This window comes from Myotis myotis, unplaced genomic scaffold (assembly GCF_014108235.1).
Source record: "Myotis myotis isolate mMyoMyo1 unplaced genomic scaffold, mMyoMyo1.p scaffold_m19_p_17, whole genome shotgun sequence".
Classification (NCBI taxonomy): domain Eukaryota; kingdom Metazoa; phylum Chordata; class Mammalia; order Chiroptera; family Vespertilionidae; genus Myotis; species Myotis myotis.
In genome coordinates, this window is record NW_023416321.1 from 43,496,983 (window position 1) to 43,511,015 (window position 14,033).

The 14,033-nt window shown below is 46.7% G+C and overlaps 1 protein-coding gene across 1 annotated transcript in view; it reads left to right on the top strand.

Moving 5' to 3' along the window:
* The first annotated feature begins 386 nt into the window (after positions 1-386).
* Positions 387-14,033, top strand: part of DNAH9 (dynein axonemal heavy chain 9) — a 351,242-nt gene continuing 337,595 nt past the window's right edge. Inside the window, exons 1-3 of the mRNA XM_036342089.1 lie at positions 387-800; positions 10,297-10,493; positions 13,241-13,399. Of these exons, the coding sequence (XP_036197982.1) occupies positions 387-800; positions 10,297-10,493; positions 13,241-13,399 (770 nt within the window). The remainder of the gene's footprint in view (positions 801-10,296; positions 10,494-13,240; positions 13,400-14,033) is intronic.

Here is a 14,033-nt window from a genome sequence, read left to right on the forward strand (position 1 = left end):
AGTTTGAATTAAACATTTAGGAAATAGATGGGAAAACAATAATATTTTCGGTGTCTGGAGACCTCTAAAGAATTTAATCTGACCTTAATCAGGATTTTTAACAGCATTTATATCCTTGACCTCTCCCCCACGCACCTCATCAATAAACCATTGACCAAGACAGTCACCCAGGAGCACCTACAATCCAAAAGACCAAACACTGCATAGGAGCATCGGCTGGTCTCTTAGCAACAGCGACGCGATCCCACCCCTTCCCCCCCTCCTACCTTATTAGACTGAAAGGGGCGGGGCCAGGAGCCAGGAGCCCAATAGGAGGGGAGCAGAGGAGGGAGTCCCGGCCGCGTCCCCGTCGCCAGGGAAACCGCCGCAGCCTGAGTTAGCGCGGGATGCCGAGCGCGGCGGAACCGGCTGCGCCGTCCGAGAACGCGGACCTGGAACCCTGCGTGGACCCGCGACTGCGACTCCTGGGGGCCTGCGTGGCCCGGAGCCTGCGGCCGGCTGCCGGGGCCTGGGAGCGCTGCGCGGGCACGGCCGAGGCGGAGCGGCTGCTCCACGCCTTCCTGGGCCGCGATGCTGCCGAGGGGCCGCGGCCGCTGCTGGTGGTGCGGCCGGGGCCCGGGGGCCTGGCGCTGTGTCCGGGGCTGGACGCGGGACCCGAGTCCGGCCCGCCTCGCGCCAAGGGTCTTTTTTTCCTGCGCACCAGGCCCGAGCCGCCGGGGCCCCACAGCCTCCGCGGCGCAGTGCTTTGCGGGGACGTGCCCGCCGCGCCTCTGGAGCACCTGGCCGCGCTGTTCTCCGAGGTGAGGGTGGTGGTGACCCTGCGAGGGCTGCGGCCTGGGAGGGGGCGGGGCGGAGGGCCCATGGGCGGAGCCAGGGCCAGCGGGGCGGGGCCATGGAGAGCCTGGACTTCTGCAGAGTTGGAATCTGGAAAAAGGGATGGGTGGGGGCGAGGATGGGTGGGAACTCAGACCCAGGGGTGTCATCTGAGAGGCGAGCTGGGTAAGTCTGAGGAGGGCCAGGTCAGAGTGAGACTGAGAGGACCACCACTAGGTGCTGTCCTGGGCAGGGGTCAAGCCAAGGCAAGGGGCGTCAGAGTGAAGAGTTGCTGGGCCTGGCCCCTTTTTAAGGCTCCGTATCTTAATCTCCTGTAAACTGGCACTGGGGGAGACCGGAAGTGGTGGACGAGGGGGCATTTCTTTGGCTCAGTGGGGCTGTAAACGGTGTTTACTTCTGGAGAGGGTGGTGGTTGGGTTTTGATTTTTATCTCATTCATTAGACTACCAACCATAAGCCAAAATCAGCCAGCCCTGTGCCCCAACAGATTGGGTCACCAAAGTTGGGATGTCCAGCAAACATTTGGAGGGGTGTGCCTGGGGCTCAGGGAGGAAGATGGGGAGATGTGGGATGCTTGGCGGCACCACAGCGGGAGCCTGGAGAGCGCAGCAGATGGAAGGGTGCTCAGGAAAGACTCTTGGGGTTCTAGACGGTTCTGGAATGGGAGCGCACTTCCCTGTAAGCAGAATGTGTGTGCTTCTGGAGGCTCGATGCTCGGTTACTGCAGATCATGAAATAAGTATTTACAGAGTACTGGCTAAATAATGTTTCACGTGATAGGTGCTATGAGGAGTACCAAAGAAATAAAGACAAGACCTCACCCGTGAAATTAATCATATATCTAAAGTACTTAAAACGAGTCTGACTAGGGCGGAGGCACATTGGCCCCAGTGCCACCAAGCCAGTCCTGGAGGCTCCCTGCTAAGTCAGGTGCTGGCCCTGTAGTTGCCTTATGAGAAGGCTGTGGGGAGAAGAGAACCTGTGGGCAGGGTCTGGGACGACAGGAGGAAAGCTAGGTTTCTCGGTAGAGATGGAAGTAATCCAGCATTTAACAGCTGGAATGGTTTTACTGCTCTGCCCTGTTGAACACCATGCCTGCAGAAGTCCAAGCTTGGATGGAATCTCCTCGTGAGTGATGATGATAGCAGCGTCCTGGGTTCAGAGGAGAGTTACCCGTGTGTTGTGAGCGCCATGCTTAGCCTCACGGGTTGAACTGGCTCCCGAACAAAGGAGAAGAATTAGGAAAAATAGAGGGCAAGGTAACTCGCAGGCATGGGGAGCGACTGAACAAAGATTCAGAGGTGGAACTATACCTAAAGTGTGTGGGGGGCAGCAGTCCCATCTCAGCTTTGTCATGGCCAAGGAAATGCAGTCCAGCAAGCAAAAGTAATGTTAAAGTAATTCAAACCCTCAAATGTCCAAGGATTTTCATTGATGCGTTGGAAAGAGATTAGAAACAAACTGAGTGTTCGTTAGTAGGCCACTGGATGAATGAAGTGAGGTCCATCCATAATTCAAAGGAATGATTGATATGAAACAGTCCTTAAGATAAACACATAAATACAATTCACTCTCCCAACAGCTTCTAGTGTAGAGTATGATACTGTCAACTCATACACATTATTGTGCAACAAATCCCCAGAAACCCCCCATCCTGCATGACTGAAACTCTATAACAGTGATGGCGAACCTGTGACACGCGATGACACGCGAACTCATTTTTTTGGTTGATTTTTCTTTGTTAAATGGCATTTAAATATATAAAATAAATGTCAAAAATATAAGTCTTTGTTTTACTATGGTTGCAAATATCAAAAAATTTCTATATGTGACACGCACCAGAGTTAAGTTAGGGTTTTTCAAAATGCTGACACGCTGAGCTCAGAAGGTTCGCCATCACTGCTCTATAACAACCCTCTGCCCCTTCCTCCCCACAAACCCTGGCAACCACCATTCTGCTTTGTGGTCTAGAATTTGACCACGTAAAGTGGTCTATGAGTTTGACTACTTTAGATATCGCATAGACGTGGAATCTGGCACTATTTGTCTTTTTGTGACTGGCTGTTTCACTTCATATAATGTCCTCAATGTTTATCCATGTGTTAGCCCATGACAGAATTTCCTCCCTTTTTAAGGCTGAATAGTATTCCATTGTATGTATATACTGCATTTTCTTTATCAATTCATCTATGCATGGGCATTTAGGTTTCTTTTACTGCTTGGCTGTTGTGGATAATGCTGCAATTTAAGATAATTTTTAAAGGTGCAGAATTTTATGTATAGTAAGCTACCATTTCTGATAAAAAAGAGAAAGGAAGGAAGGAGAGAGGGAGATGGAGAATAGAGGCAGTAGAAGGGAGATAAGAAGAAGGAGGGGAAAAGAGGGAGGTAGAGAAGGAAGGAAGGACACTCATTAACAGAATAATCCACCAGGGGAGCGTGGTGACTGAGGTACCGGAGTAGGTAGAAGACTTACTTTCCACTGTAAAAGCTTTTGACCTTTTAAAATTTGCATCATGTACATGTGTTATCTATGGAAATCTGTAAATAAAATTATTTTTAAAATACCTCCAGGCATTTACTTTTATTTTCCAAAACTTCTAACAGCAATTCTTAGGCCATTCAACCACTCTTCTCCCACCTTCTTTTATGCACCCTGAAATTGATCCTGAGCCACCTCAGAACTCTGCTCACCCCTTCCCTGAAGCCCTGTCCTTCCCCTCCCTACTCTCCTCTCTACCTGTGGATCCCCTCGTCCTTCCACCTCTCCACTCTGCGTCACTAAACCAAAAGGTCCCACCTGGCTGACAGAGTCTCCCATGCTGTGTGAGGGTAGGGGTAAGTAGGTGTGTGTGTGTGGGGGGGGAACAGGCATGAGGGGTGATGTTGACCAGAGGAGAAAGTCCTTCTCCCAGTCATTTTATTCCCTGCTGCCCGCTTATGTATCTAGAGCTCTGAAACTGGGATGCTGTTTTAAAGGTCTGTGTTTGTAGAGAGAGCATAGGGTTTGCAGTGTGATAGACCTGGGTTTGAATGCTGGCTCTGACACAAGCAAAATTGAAACAGACTCATAGATACAGAGAACAGACTGATGGTTGCCAGAGGAGGAGGGAGCTGGGGGAAAAGATGACGGGTTTAAGAAGAAAAATTGGTAGTCACAAAGTAGGCATGGGGATGTAAAGTACAGCATAGGAAATATAGTCAATAATCCTATCTAATAAAAATGGAATAAGCAAATTGACTGTCACACTGTCACAAAGATGGCGGTGCCCACAGCAGAGGCAGGGTTTCTGTAACACAAGATGGCTGCACCCACAGCGGAGGCCGAGTTTCCATAATGAGCCTTAATGAGCAATCAGCAGGGACCTGAGGTTGTGTGGCACTGGACTGGGGCAGGGGACCTGAGGCTGCGCCCCCCGCCTGATGGGGATTGACAGGGGACCTCAGGCCGTGCCCTCCCACACACAGCAGGGCTTGACAGGGGACCTCAAAGCACGCCCCCTGCACCGGTGCCGGGCCGGGGTATCTCAGGCTGCACTGCCCACCCTGGCACTAGGCCAAGGGACCTCAGGCCGCGCCCCTCACCCTGGCGCCGGGGCCAGGGGACCTGAGGGTGCACTGGGGGACCTGAGGCTGCACCCCCGGGCTTGACAAGGGTGGGGCTAGCCAGGTCTGGATCTCGCCCAATAGTGGTGGGGCTGGCTGGGTCTGGGTCTCGCACAGTTTTGAAGTGCCGTGGGTAGATGAGGACTTGACTCTGGGTCCTGCGGCGCGCCCCAGACTCTGACAGGAGGAAGATTTTCACATACATTTTACTAATTTTCTTTCATCTCTGACACTTATATTATAGAGAAAGGGCAAATATCAATATTAAAATATTTCCTCTAATTAATCCTCTTTTAATGTACATGAATTTTGTGTACCGGGCCACTAGTATTGTAATAACTATAGAGGTGCCAGGTGGGTACTATAAATATTGGGGGGATTGCTTTATATATGATTGTATAACCACTATGCTTTATACCTGAAACTCATACACAATTATATTGAATATAAACTATAATTGAAAAATAAAATTTATTTTTTAAAAAAGGGTACTAAGGTAAAAATAGAATGAATAGTATTGGGGAAATGTTATAATAATATGTTCTATTATTCAGCTAAATGCTTTTCCTATTAATATAATTTTCTGTTTTGGGTATTTCAACCTAGAGGGATATAACTAAATAGAAGGAATAAATATAAAAGATGCTGATACATTAAAAACAAAACACAACTCCTGGTTCTGTCAAATTCATCAGCGTGATGTGAGCAGGTTAGCTCACCTCTGTCAGGGTCAAACTACCTTGTAGGATTGTTATGAAACTTAGAAATACTATATTAGGACACCTGGCGCAGTGTAATCCATACAGGACAGGACTTATTGACACTGCATCCCACTTGAAAGCTTCCTCACTTTTCTGCCCAATCCTTGCCACCTTGCTCTGTCCAAATCCAGTTCTCGTCCGGTACTCAGCTGTACTCCCCCCTCAGCCCTCTGCCTCTGAGCCTGGAGATGGGCTGTGTGTTCTGCTTTCCCCTTGCTGCTTCCAGACTCATGTTGAAAGCCTCCAGTTCGGATTTCAGGCCATCAGATGAAGGCACCCTCTGTCCTCATTGCAGCATCATGTACTGATGGCACTGCCCTCACTCCTTCAGGATTGGGCTCCCAGTTCCTGGTGACTTGGAGAGCCAAGGTTACTCCTGTGTTAACATGTGGCTATTTCAACAGACACATGAATGATCCTTTCAATAACCTGGCCTTCTTGAACTTTCTCATCCAGTGATCTTATCCCTGCCCTGTCCTAACCATCTCTTCCCAAGACCTTGCATTACCAATAACCATCGCCTCTCTGACCACTGCTCCCGTCTTTCCAGCTCACTCCCCCCTATTTCCCACTACTACAAGCCCATGACCTTCCAGCACCTCCAACCCATTGATCCTGCCGCCTTCCCACTGCCCTTCACCCACACCCGTGCTCTTTGCCCCCTGACCTAGCTTGAGTGCTGGGCTCCATCATTCTCATCATTCTCTTGCATAAACTCCCGACTAGCCTCTGCCTTGCTTTGTTGCACTGGTGTGGCAAAATGACAATCCTGATGAAATCCAACTCCACCTACTCCACCCCAGTACCCATAAAGCTGAATGGGGCTTGTGAAAAACCAACAGCGTCCACTTTAAACTCAGGACCTGGGATCTCTAGTCAACTTTTATGCTCCCCAGCAGACACCCCACACGTCTATTCCAATTACTTTCTTGCTCTTCTAATCACTATTGCACACTTTCTTTTTTCCCCCCTCAAGTGTCCAAAAGGTCTTCTCTCAACCTCACTCTGTGATGCTCTTGCTTCTTTCTTGGTTTAAAAATATGGAAAACAATAAAATAAAAATTTCCACAAACTCATATCTACCTCATATGTCTGTATTCATATACCCTGCCATGCCTTCCGTTGCTGCAGATGGACTGTCTGCTGCCAGCCTTTGCCAACCTTAAAACTAAAACTGCCACTTTTGCTCTGAACCCCATCCACTCTCATCTTGAGGAGGTAGCACCAACAATTCTCCTGTCTCCTGTATTCTTATTTTCCCTCTCCACTAGATAATTCTCAACAAACAAAATCCTCATTCCTCCCACTACCTACCGTCCCATTTCTATGACCCCCTACATAGCAAAATGTCTAGAACAGCCATGGGCAAACTACGACCTGCAGGCCGGATCCGGCCCATTTGAAATGAATAAAACTATTGAAAAAAAAGACCGTACCCTTTTATGTAATGATGTTTACTTTGAATTTATATTAGTTCACACAAACACTCCATCCATGCTTTTGTTCCGGCCCTCCGGTCCAGTTTAAGAACCCATTGTGGCCCTCGAGTCAAAAAGTTTGCCCACCCCTGGCCTAGAATATGAGCATTCTTGTTGTGTCTCATTCTTTTCCTGTTTTATCTCATACTCATTTATCAGGCTTTTACCCTCATACTGCTAAGGAGAGAAAGTAAAGGGCTTATCAATCTCACCAATGACCTCCACTAGATTAGATTAAATGGGCATCTATCAGTCCTTTTCCTGCCTGACCTGTGAGCAGGATTTGGCCCAGCTCATGATGACCTTCTCTTGATGGAAGAACTTTCTTCACTTGCTTCCAGGACCCTTGTCCTCTGGTTTCCTCCTGTCGCCGTGGCCATTCCTTCTCAGTTTCCACTGAAGATAACCCCCTCTCCTTTCAACTCTTGAAAATTGAAGATCCCTAGGGCTCATTCCTTGGGCCTCTTTTCTTCTCAATTCCTTTGGGGTACTCATTTAATTTTAGAGTTTTACAAACCATCTGTATCTGCCACCTCCAAACTTGTTACCTCCAGCCTTTTCTGCTCCTCTTAACTCTCAACTACCATATCCAACTGCTACTCAATGTCTCCAGTGAGAAGTCCAGTAGATATATAAAATTCAAATGTGTCCAAGCACACATTCCAAACTTCCCCTGAGAACTTACACCACCTTATTCTTCCCCACATGGGGTAATGGCGGCTCCATTCCTCTTGTTGCTCAAGTCCCAAGCTTTGGAGTCATCCTCACTGCTGTTCTCCCCCTTTCCCAGTCCCACAACAAATTCATTAAGAAATCACATAGGTTGAGCTTTCAAAATGTGTTTAGAATCAGAGCACTTCTTACTAATTCCTCCACTACCCCCTGTGCCAAGCCACTGTCTTCTGTATTATAGGAATAACTTGCTGATCTCTTTTTCCACTTTTGCCCTCTAGGCTCAACATAGCAGCTGGAGTGATCTACTGAAAAAATATCATGTTACTCCTCTGTTCAAAACCCTTCAATGATTTCCATTTCTCTGAGAGTAAAAATAAAAATTCTACAGGCAGGGCTGCATGTAACTTGACCCCCTTTACTCCCCGCTACTCTTCTTACCTTGCTCCAGCTTCTGCACTGCTTGCTGCTGCTCATTGATCCTTTCATGCACACTCCCACCGTAGGGCTTTTGCATTGTCTGTTCCTTCTAACCACAATATACTTGCCCCAAGAATATACATAGCACTTTCATCTCCAGTCTTTGTTCAGATGCTACCTTCTCAATGATGCCTGAACCAATCTCTCCATTTGCAATTGCAACCCCTCCATCCCACATCCCTGATCCTCCTCACCTGCTTCGCCCCCACCACCCCCCATGCAGAACTTATTGTGACTTCTCCACTAGAATATAAACTTTGTGAGGTCAATAATCTTTTCATGTTTTGTTCACTGGTATATCTTTCCAGCACCTAAAATAGTACTAACACATAGTAGATGCTCCACAGATAGTCATTGAATAAGTGAATGAGTTGCTTTTAATTTCATAGAAAGTTCACCTTCATTATCTTCCTATCACTCAAAGCCCTCCAAAGTCCAACTCAAACCCATCTACCACTTTCTCTTGAGACAGAAATGCATTCAGTTTTTCTATGAACATCCTATATGCCAGATCCAAGAGGGGATTGTATGTATATAAAGGGCAAATAAGATACAGTCCCTGCCTTTGAGATCTTAGAAAAATTCTTGTTTATATTCTCTCCCCTCTATTATTGCTCCTTTCTCCTCTAGGTCCAAAGAGTCCTTTCTCAACATGAATGTGAGAAGAGCTCCGTTTGTGACATGTTATTCCTTGGAACCCTCTGTTCACCTGTGACTATAACGTCTCAGCTCAGTGATTACTTTCAGACAGACCAGACAAGGATCCTCCTCTTAGATTCCACATGTTAGATCCATGTGTTCTGTTTTATGGCCACGCAGACTTGTTGGTCACATAGAGAACCCAACAATCCATGTTTCCTCTTCATTATGTATTTAACAGTTCCTAGTCACATTCCTGGGTTTTCTGTTTTTCTTTATAGCTTTCCCTTTCCATTAGAGTGAGCGTTTGACTGACAGTTTCCCAGGGAGATGTATTAATGACAACCTTTTAAGTTGCTAGTGATAGAAAACTCCATTTAAACTAGTTCCAAATGTTCAAGAGCAGGAGCTCAAATGATGTCACAGGCCTTGGCCTTTCTCCTTCTGTAAACTCCCTCTTCTCCAGACTGACCCTGTGCACAGGCTCCACGTGGTAGCCTGATGGCCACTCGTAGAAAAGAGAACGCTCTCTTCCTCCAAAGTTCAGATAGGAGACTCGGCCTGACTCTCATTGGTTCAGATTCACTTACAGTCTTCACCTCTGGGTCTGCAGATGGGAACCAAAAGAAGAGGAACTATTTGGGGGTGTCAAAACTTAACTACTGTTCACCCTCCAGACAGCTTCGGAATGCTCAACTTTGCTTTATTAGTACTTTTTAAGATGCCGCCTCACCCACCGGAGACAGATGGTCATCTTCACCTGCATTTGTCCTATGCTTTGCCTCTGGCCTTTGTGACTGTTTTAATCACCTCTTATTCACCCTGTTGATTAGGTAGGGACTCCTGCCCTAGGCTCATGGGATGGGTCAAATGACACCAACAGCAGTTTATTAGTCACCTACACTCACAGCTCACAGGAGGACACCTGCCACACAGGGCCACATGGGGGTTGCCCTTGGGAACAGAGCGAACTACCAGGTGCCGGGGTTCTTGTTCCAGCATTAAGAAGGGTTCTGGAATCTGGAGAAGGCTGTGCGTAGATTAAACAGGAGTCCAGAGATTAAATATAATTTTGAGAGGCATTTGGGGGTCAGAGGAGCCTAGTTTTAAAGGAAAATAAGATCTAAGTGCTCCTCCTCTCAGGACCCCATGCTTTTTATTAACACAATTTGTCCTGAGGTGAGTCAGAGACATACACTTCAAAGGGTCAGGGTTTTCTTTACAGAGTCCATTGTCAGAATGGGAAGATTAGCCTACGGCTGTTCAGGTGTTTGGCCAGTAGGAGGCAATAACATGTAGATTAAGATGCCCTGAGCTGTCTGGCAGCAAACAATCAATTTAATGTATCCTATTCAGGTTTGGGGAAATGCCATCAGCCCTTCCCATATTCAGCCCTGCTGTCATGCTGGAATTGGCTTCCGGCAACCAGGGACTGTGGGAGGCAAGCTTTGTGCTATAAAGAGTGCGTGGTTCCCAGTGGTTCTGGTGGGAGGATGCAGTTGGCTTGTTTGAATAATTCCGCTGGCCGGCAGAGACCTGAAGCCCACTACCTGAAGCCCTGGTCCCCTTGGTAAGGAGGACTGTTAGACCGGTGGACCTTATGTAGGGCTAATAGGAAAGGAAACTTGGGATATAGGCTGTTCGAGGCTCTCCTGATTGTATCAGGTGTCAAGGCAGTACCTAATGTTAGTTCTTAATATTAGGCCTTACAGCACAGTGGCTTGCAAAAGGGGAGTATCGTTTTTTAGGCCTTTCTCAGAATAGTCTTTCTCTAAGGCCTCAGAAGTAGAAGGCCTGCCTTTCTTTCCTGTGTGCCTCTGTTTCAGGTCATGATCCCCATCTTGGTCAATGGGAAGAACCACTTGGACTGGCCCCCTGTGGTATGTCAAGATGTCCAGCGACACGCCCACAGCCTCCAGTGTGACCTCATGGTTCTCCTTGAGCAAGTGAGGGGGAAAACTTTGCTGCCTCTTCCTGTAGGCTCAGAAAACATGGAGTTTGTGGATTCTGAGGGTGAGACCGTGTAAGTGCCATCAGCCTGGGCATATGGGCCTCAGCTACGGGAGATACTGGATTATCTGAATGATTTCTTTATGACTTTTCTGTTCCCGACTCTGCACAGCTCCTTATTCTGCTGTTTGTCAACATCCTCAGACTATGTGTTTTGTGCTGATTACTGCCCTTGCCCCAGTCCCTCAGCCTGAAGTCTTTTAAAGCTATGGCAGCATCATGGCCCTTTTCCATCCAGAATCATTCCAGGGCTGAGAGCAGCCACAGAGATGTCAGTATTTTGCTTATGGGGACAGTGTCTCATCATTGGCAAGGGCTCAGGTCTGGCCTGGGAGAGAGCCACGCACTTCCCAGCATTCACCCAGCACATGACATCATAGAACTAACTCAGACCCTCCTCCCCCAGCAGCCAGAGACTTTCCTCAGGTCCTGGGGATGTTTTCCGAAAGAAACAAATCTGGCTTTGTTAGAGTGTGGAGTCCAGGCCTCCTGTGCCTGGATGGCATCAGAACCCCGGCCTCGTCCCCTTTAAGGAGTTATAGCTGTCATTTTCATTTATTTTGTGTACCATGCCAGCTGCAAGCTTTCTTTGCTTCTGTCCCATGGGGATTTTCCTTTTTCTTTCAAGCCAGGCTATGTATCTAAATGCTATATTTTGTTATATCCTACCCAGGATTTGTTGGTGTTTTTTGTTTTGTTTTGTGTGGGGTTTTTTTTTTTTGGGGGGGGGGGGGGGTGGGGGGGGGGGGAGTGGGGAGGGAGAGAGAAGGGTGGCTCCTAACAAGGTGGAGGGAATTCCTCAAACACAGATGAGAATTTCATTCGCTGGTTCACTAAAATAAAAATACCCATGACAATTTCATTTTAAGCCATTGTTGGTGGTAGTAAGAAAGTCATCTTTTTGATGTTTTGGATTCTAATATTAAAATGTTTTGTTGGTTCAGCACAGCAACATGGATGGATGGATGGACAACCATGACAGAATCCACCATGTCTGTCATTTCTCTGAGTGCCTGACATAAAATGGCAATGGCTATGAGGCAAGGTTACATGGAACTTAGCGCAAAGCTCTGGATCCTAGTTTTTAGAACAGGCTCTGCCACCTATGGGCCAGACCACTTGGAAGCAATCATTCAATCTCTCCCAGCCTCAGTTTTCCCACTTGTAGACTGGAGATGACCTCAGCACCTGCCTCATACTCAGAGTTCTTGTGAGATGGCGGCTCTAAAGCTCTTAGGACAGTGCAGAGCACAGAATAGTGCTTAATGATGGTAGCTACTACGACCACATAAGAGAGACCTGAGATTGAGGATTGGCCAGGAATCAAAATGCAAGCTGATACCCATGATTACTAGACATGCGCCTTTCAGGAGGATTGGGGGCAGGAGGGGGGGTTTATAATGAGAGCTGAAGTGGGCAACTTCCAAGTTGGATGACCTCCATCAAAGAAGATGGGCAAATCCCCAAATGCCAACTGGCCACAGGTGCCTGAGACTAATGTGTTTGTGGCAACAGGCACCTTCCTGCATGAGCTCAGATGGCCCTAATGCCAGAGTTTCCCAATGTATTACTGTCATTGTTGTGTATTTAGAGCCCATGGTTTGATCTGAAGAATAAGTAATGCAAGAGATGGCAATGTACTTTATAATGAGTTTTTGCTATTGGAAGTAATTTGCTACATATACAATTTGAAGCAATTTCCCACTTAACATGAAAACTTATTGTAGTTTAATAAAAATATTCCATTTTCATAATAAAAATACAAATTACCATTTTCCTGTTCCTTTTGTATTCGAACATAACATTCAGTGTATGTGTATATAATCATTACTGAGTTTATCTCCCTTTGTTCAAACTTGATAATTTCCCAAAAGGATGGGTCATATTTCAGGAAGATGAGTATCTTCCCCCTTTAATACCTTCTGTAATCACTTGTGACTATCAATGCTCAGCAAATATGAATTTGATTAAATTAAGTGAAGGTGGTTTTCTGGAATGAAAATGTGAATGATATACTCCCTTTCTTTGTCACTTGGGTCTTGAGTTCTTGGCATGAACAGTTTTCATTTAAGACTTAGTGAGAAGGAAACCAAAATATATATTTTTATTTTTAATGCCTTCTAAAGTACTCCTGGTTTGATTACTAAAAAAGATATATGAAGCAGAATGCTTGGGAGTCCCATTCTTTGCTGGGAAAGTGAGGACAAAGTGAAGTTAATTTTGGTGTTCAGATGACTGATGGTTTGCCTTGTGGAGGAGGAAGTAACCTATTTCCTCTTGATGCAGAAGTCAGAACTAAGACTAAAATGAGGACATCACAGGGAGGTAGATGTGTTCAGTGTAGAGACCCACTTTCTCCCAGGGAGGACTGATCACTGAGGAATGCACTGCTTGTCAAGTCGGGAGGCTGCTGACATTAGTGGGATTCAAGCAAGGGTTGGGTGGTCATACGAATGTTTTCTGTCCAGTGTATTTCTGTATTGACAGAATTTAAAATTCTTAAACTAGCCTTCAGAGTGCTGGTGGGCCCTGTCTTGCATAATTGTGTATGCATGCATGCATGCATAAATAAGTGTTTTGTCTGGGGAGAGGATGTGTGCTCCTAATTGAGTACCCATCAATCTATTGTCCAACAAGCGATAAGAATGCCTCGACTAGATGGAATTCCCCACCTGTTTTTAAAAAATTTGGCATTTTGTTTGCGGGCCACCTCGCCTTGTTATTTCCGATGTTTCAGGAGATTTATTGTGCCTTTCACAGCTTGGATTCCATGGATAAGTCCGTCATCTATGCCATTGAGTCTGCAGTGATCCAGTGGAGTCGCCAGGTGCAGGCGGTCCTCAACAAGGAGTCTTCCCAGCCCCTCTTCCAAGGAGAAAACCCCACCCCCTGGGTGGAGTTGGAGTTCTGGAAGAGCAGGTAGGCACATGCTCACACCTTGGCGAGCAGGTAGACGTCTTACAGAGGATGATGGTCTGCGGGAGCCAGCCATGGAATCTGGTCCCATCTCCATGTGTTTCTCATCTCCCCTAGAGCAGACAGCTCAGTGTCGTTTGGGTCATACAGGTTTTCTCTGCTCTGGGAGATGTACCCTTTCCTTAGGGTTCAATAGTCACCCCTTCTTTTGTGAGCTGCAGTCAGCATACCTTCTGACATTTCTTCAAAGGTTTTTTCAGCCACATGTAAAATTAACTCTCTTTTATGTGTATTTTTACTTGTGTACTCCTTTCTCCTTGGGTAGTCAAGGCTATATACACACACTTTTTGTAAGAATCTGAAGAAAAAGAGGGGTTTTGACAGTTGGCTGCAGAATAGCCTCTCGCAGGTCCCAGCCAATCATTAGCAGGCCTAGAAAGCCCATCGTCCACTGTGTGCCAGCTCCAGAGTCCCCGAAAGACCTAATTATTGCTCCTGCCGATTCCCGCTCTACCTCTCCATTTCCTTGTTCCTATTCATCATTGTGCTGATTAATCTTTTACTCAAAAGGAGACAGATGTTTGAAGCAGATGTCCCTGTCCTATTGAGTGGGGAGTGTCCATATCACATGACCAGG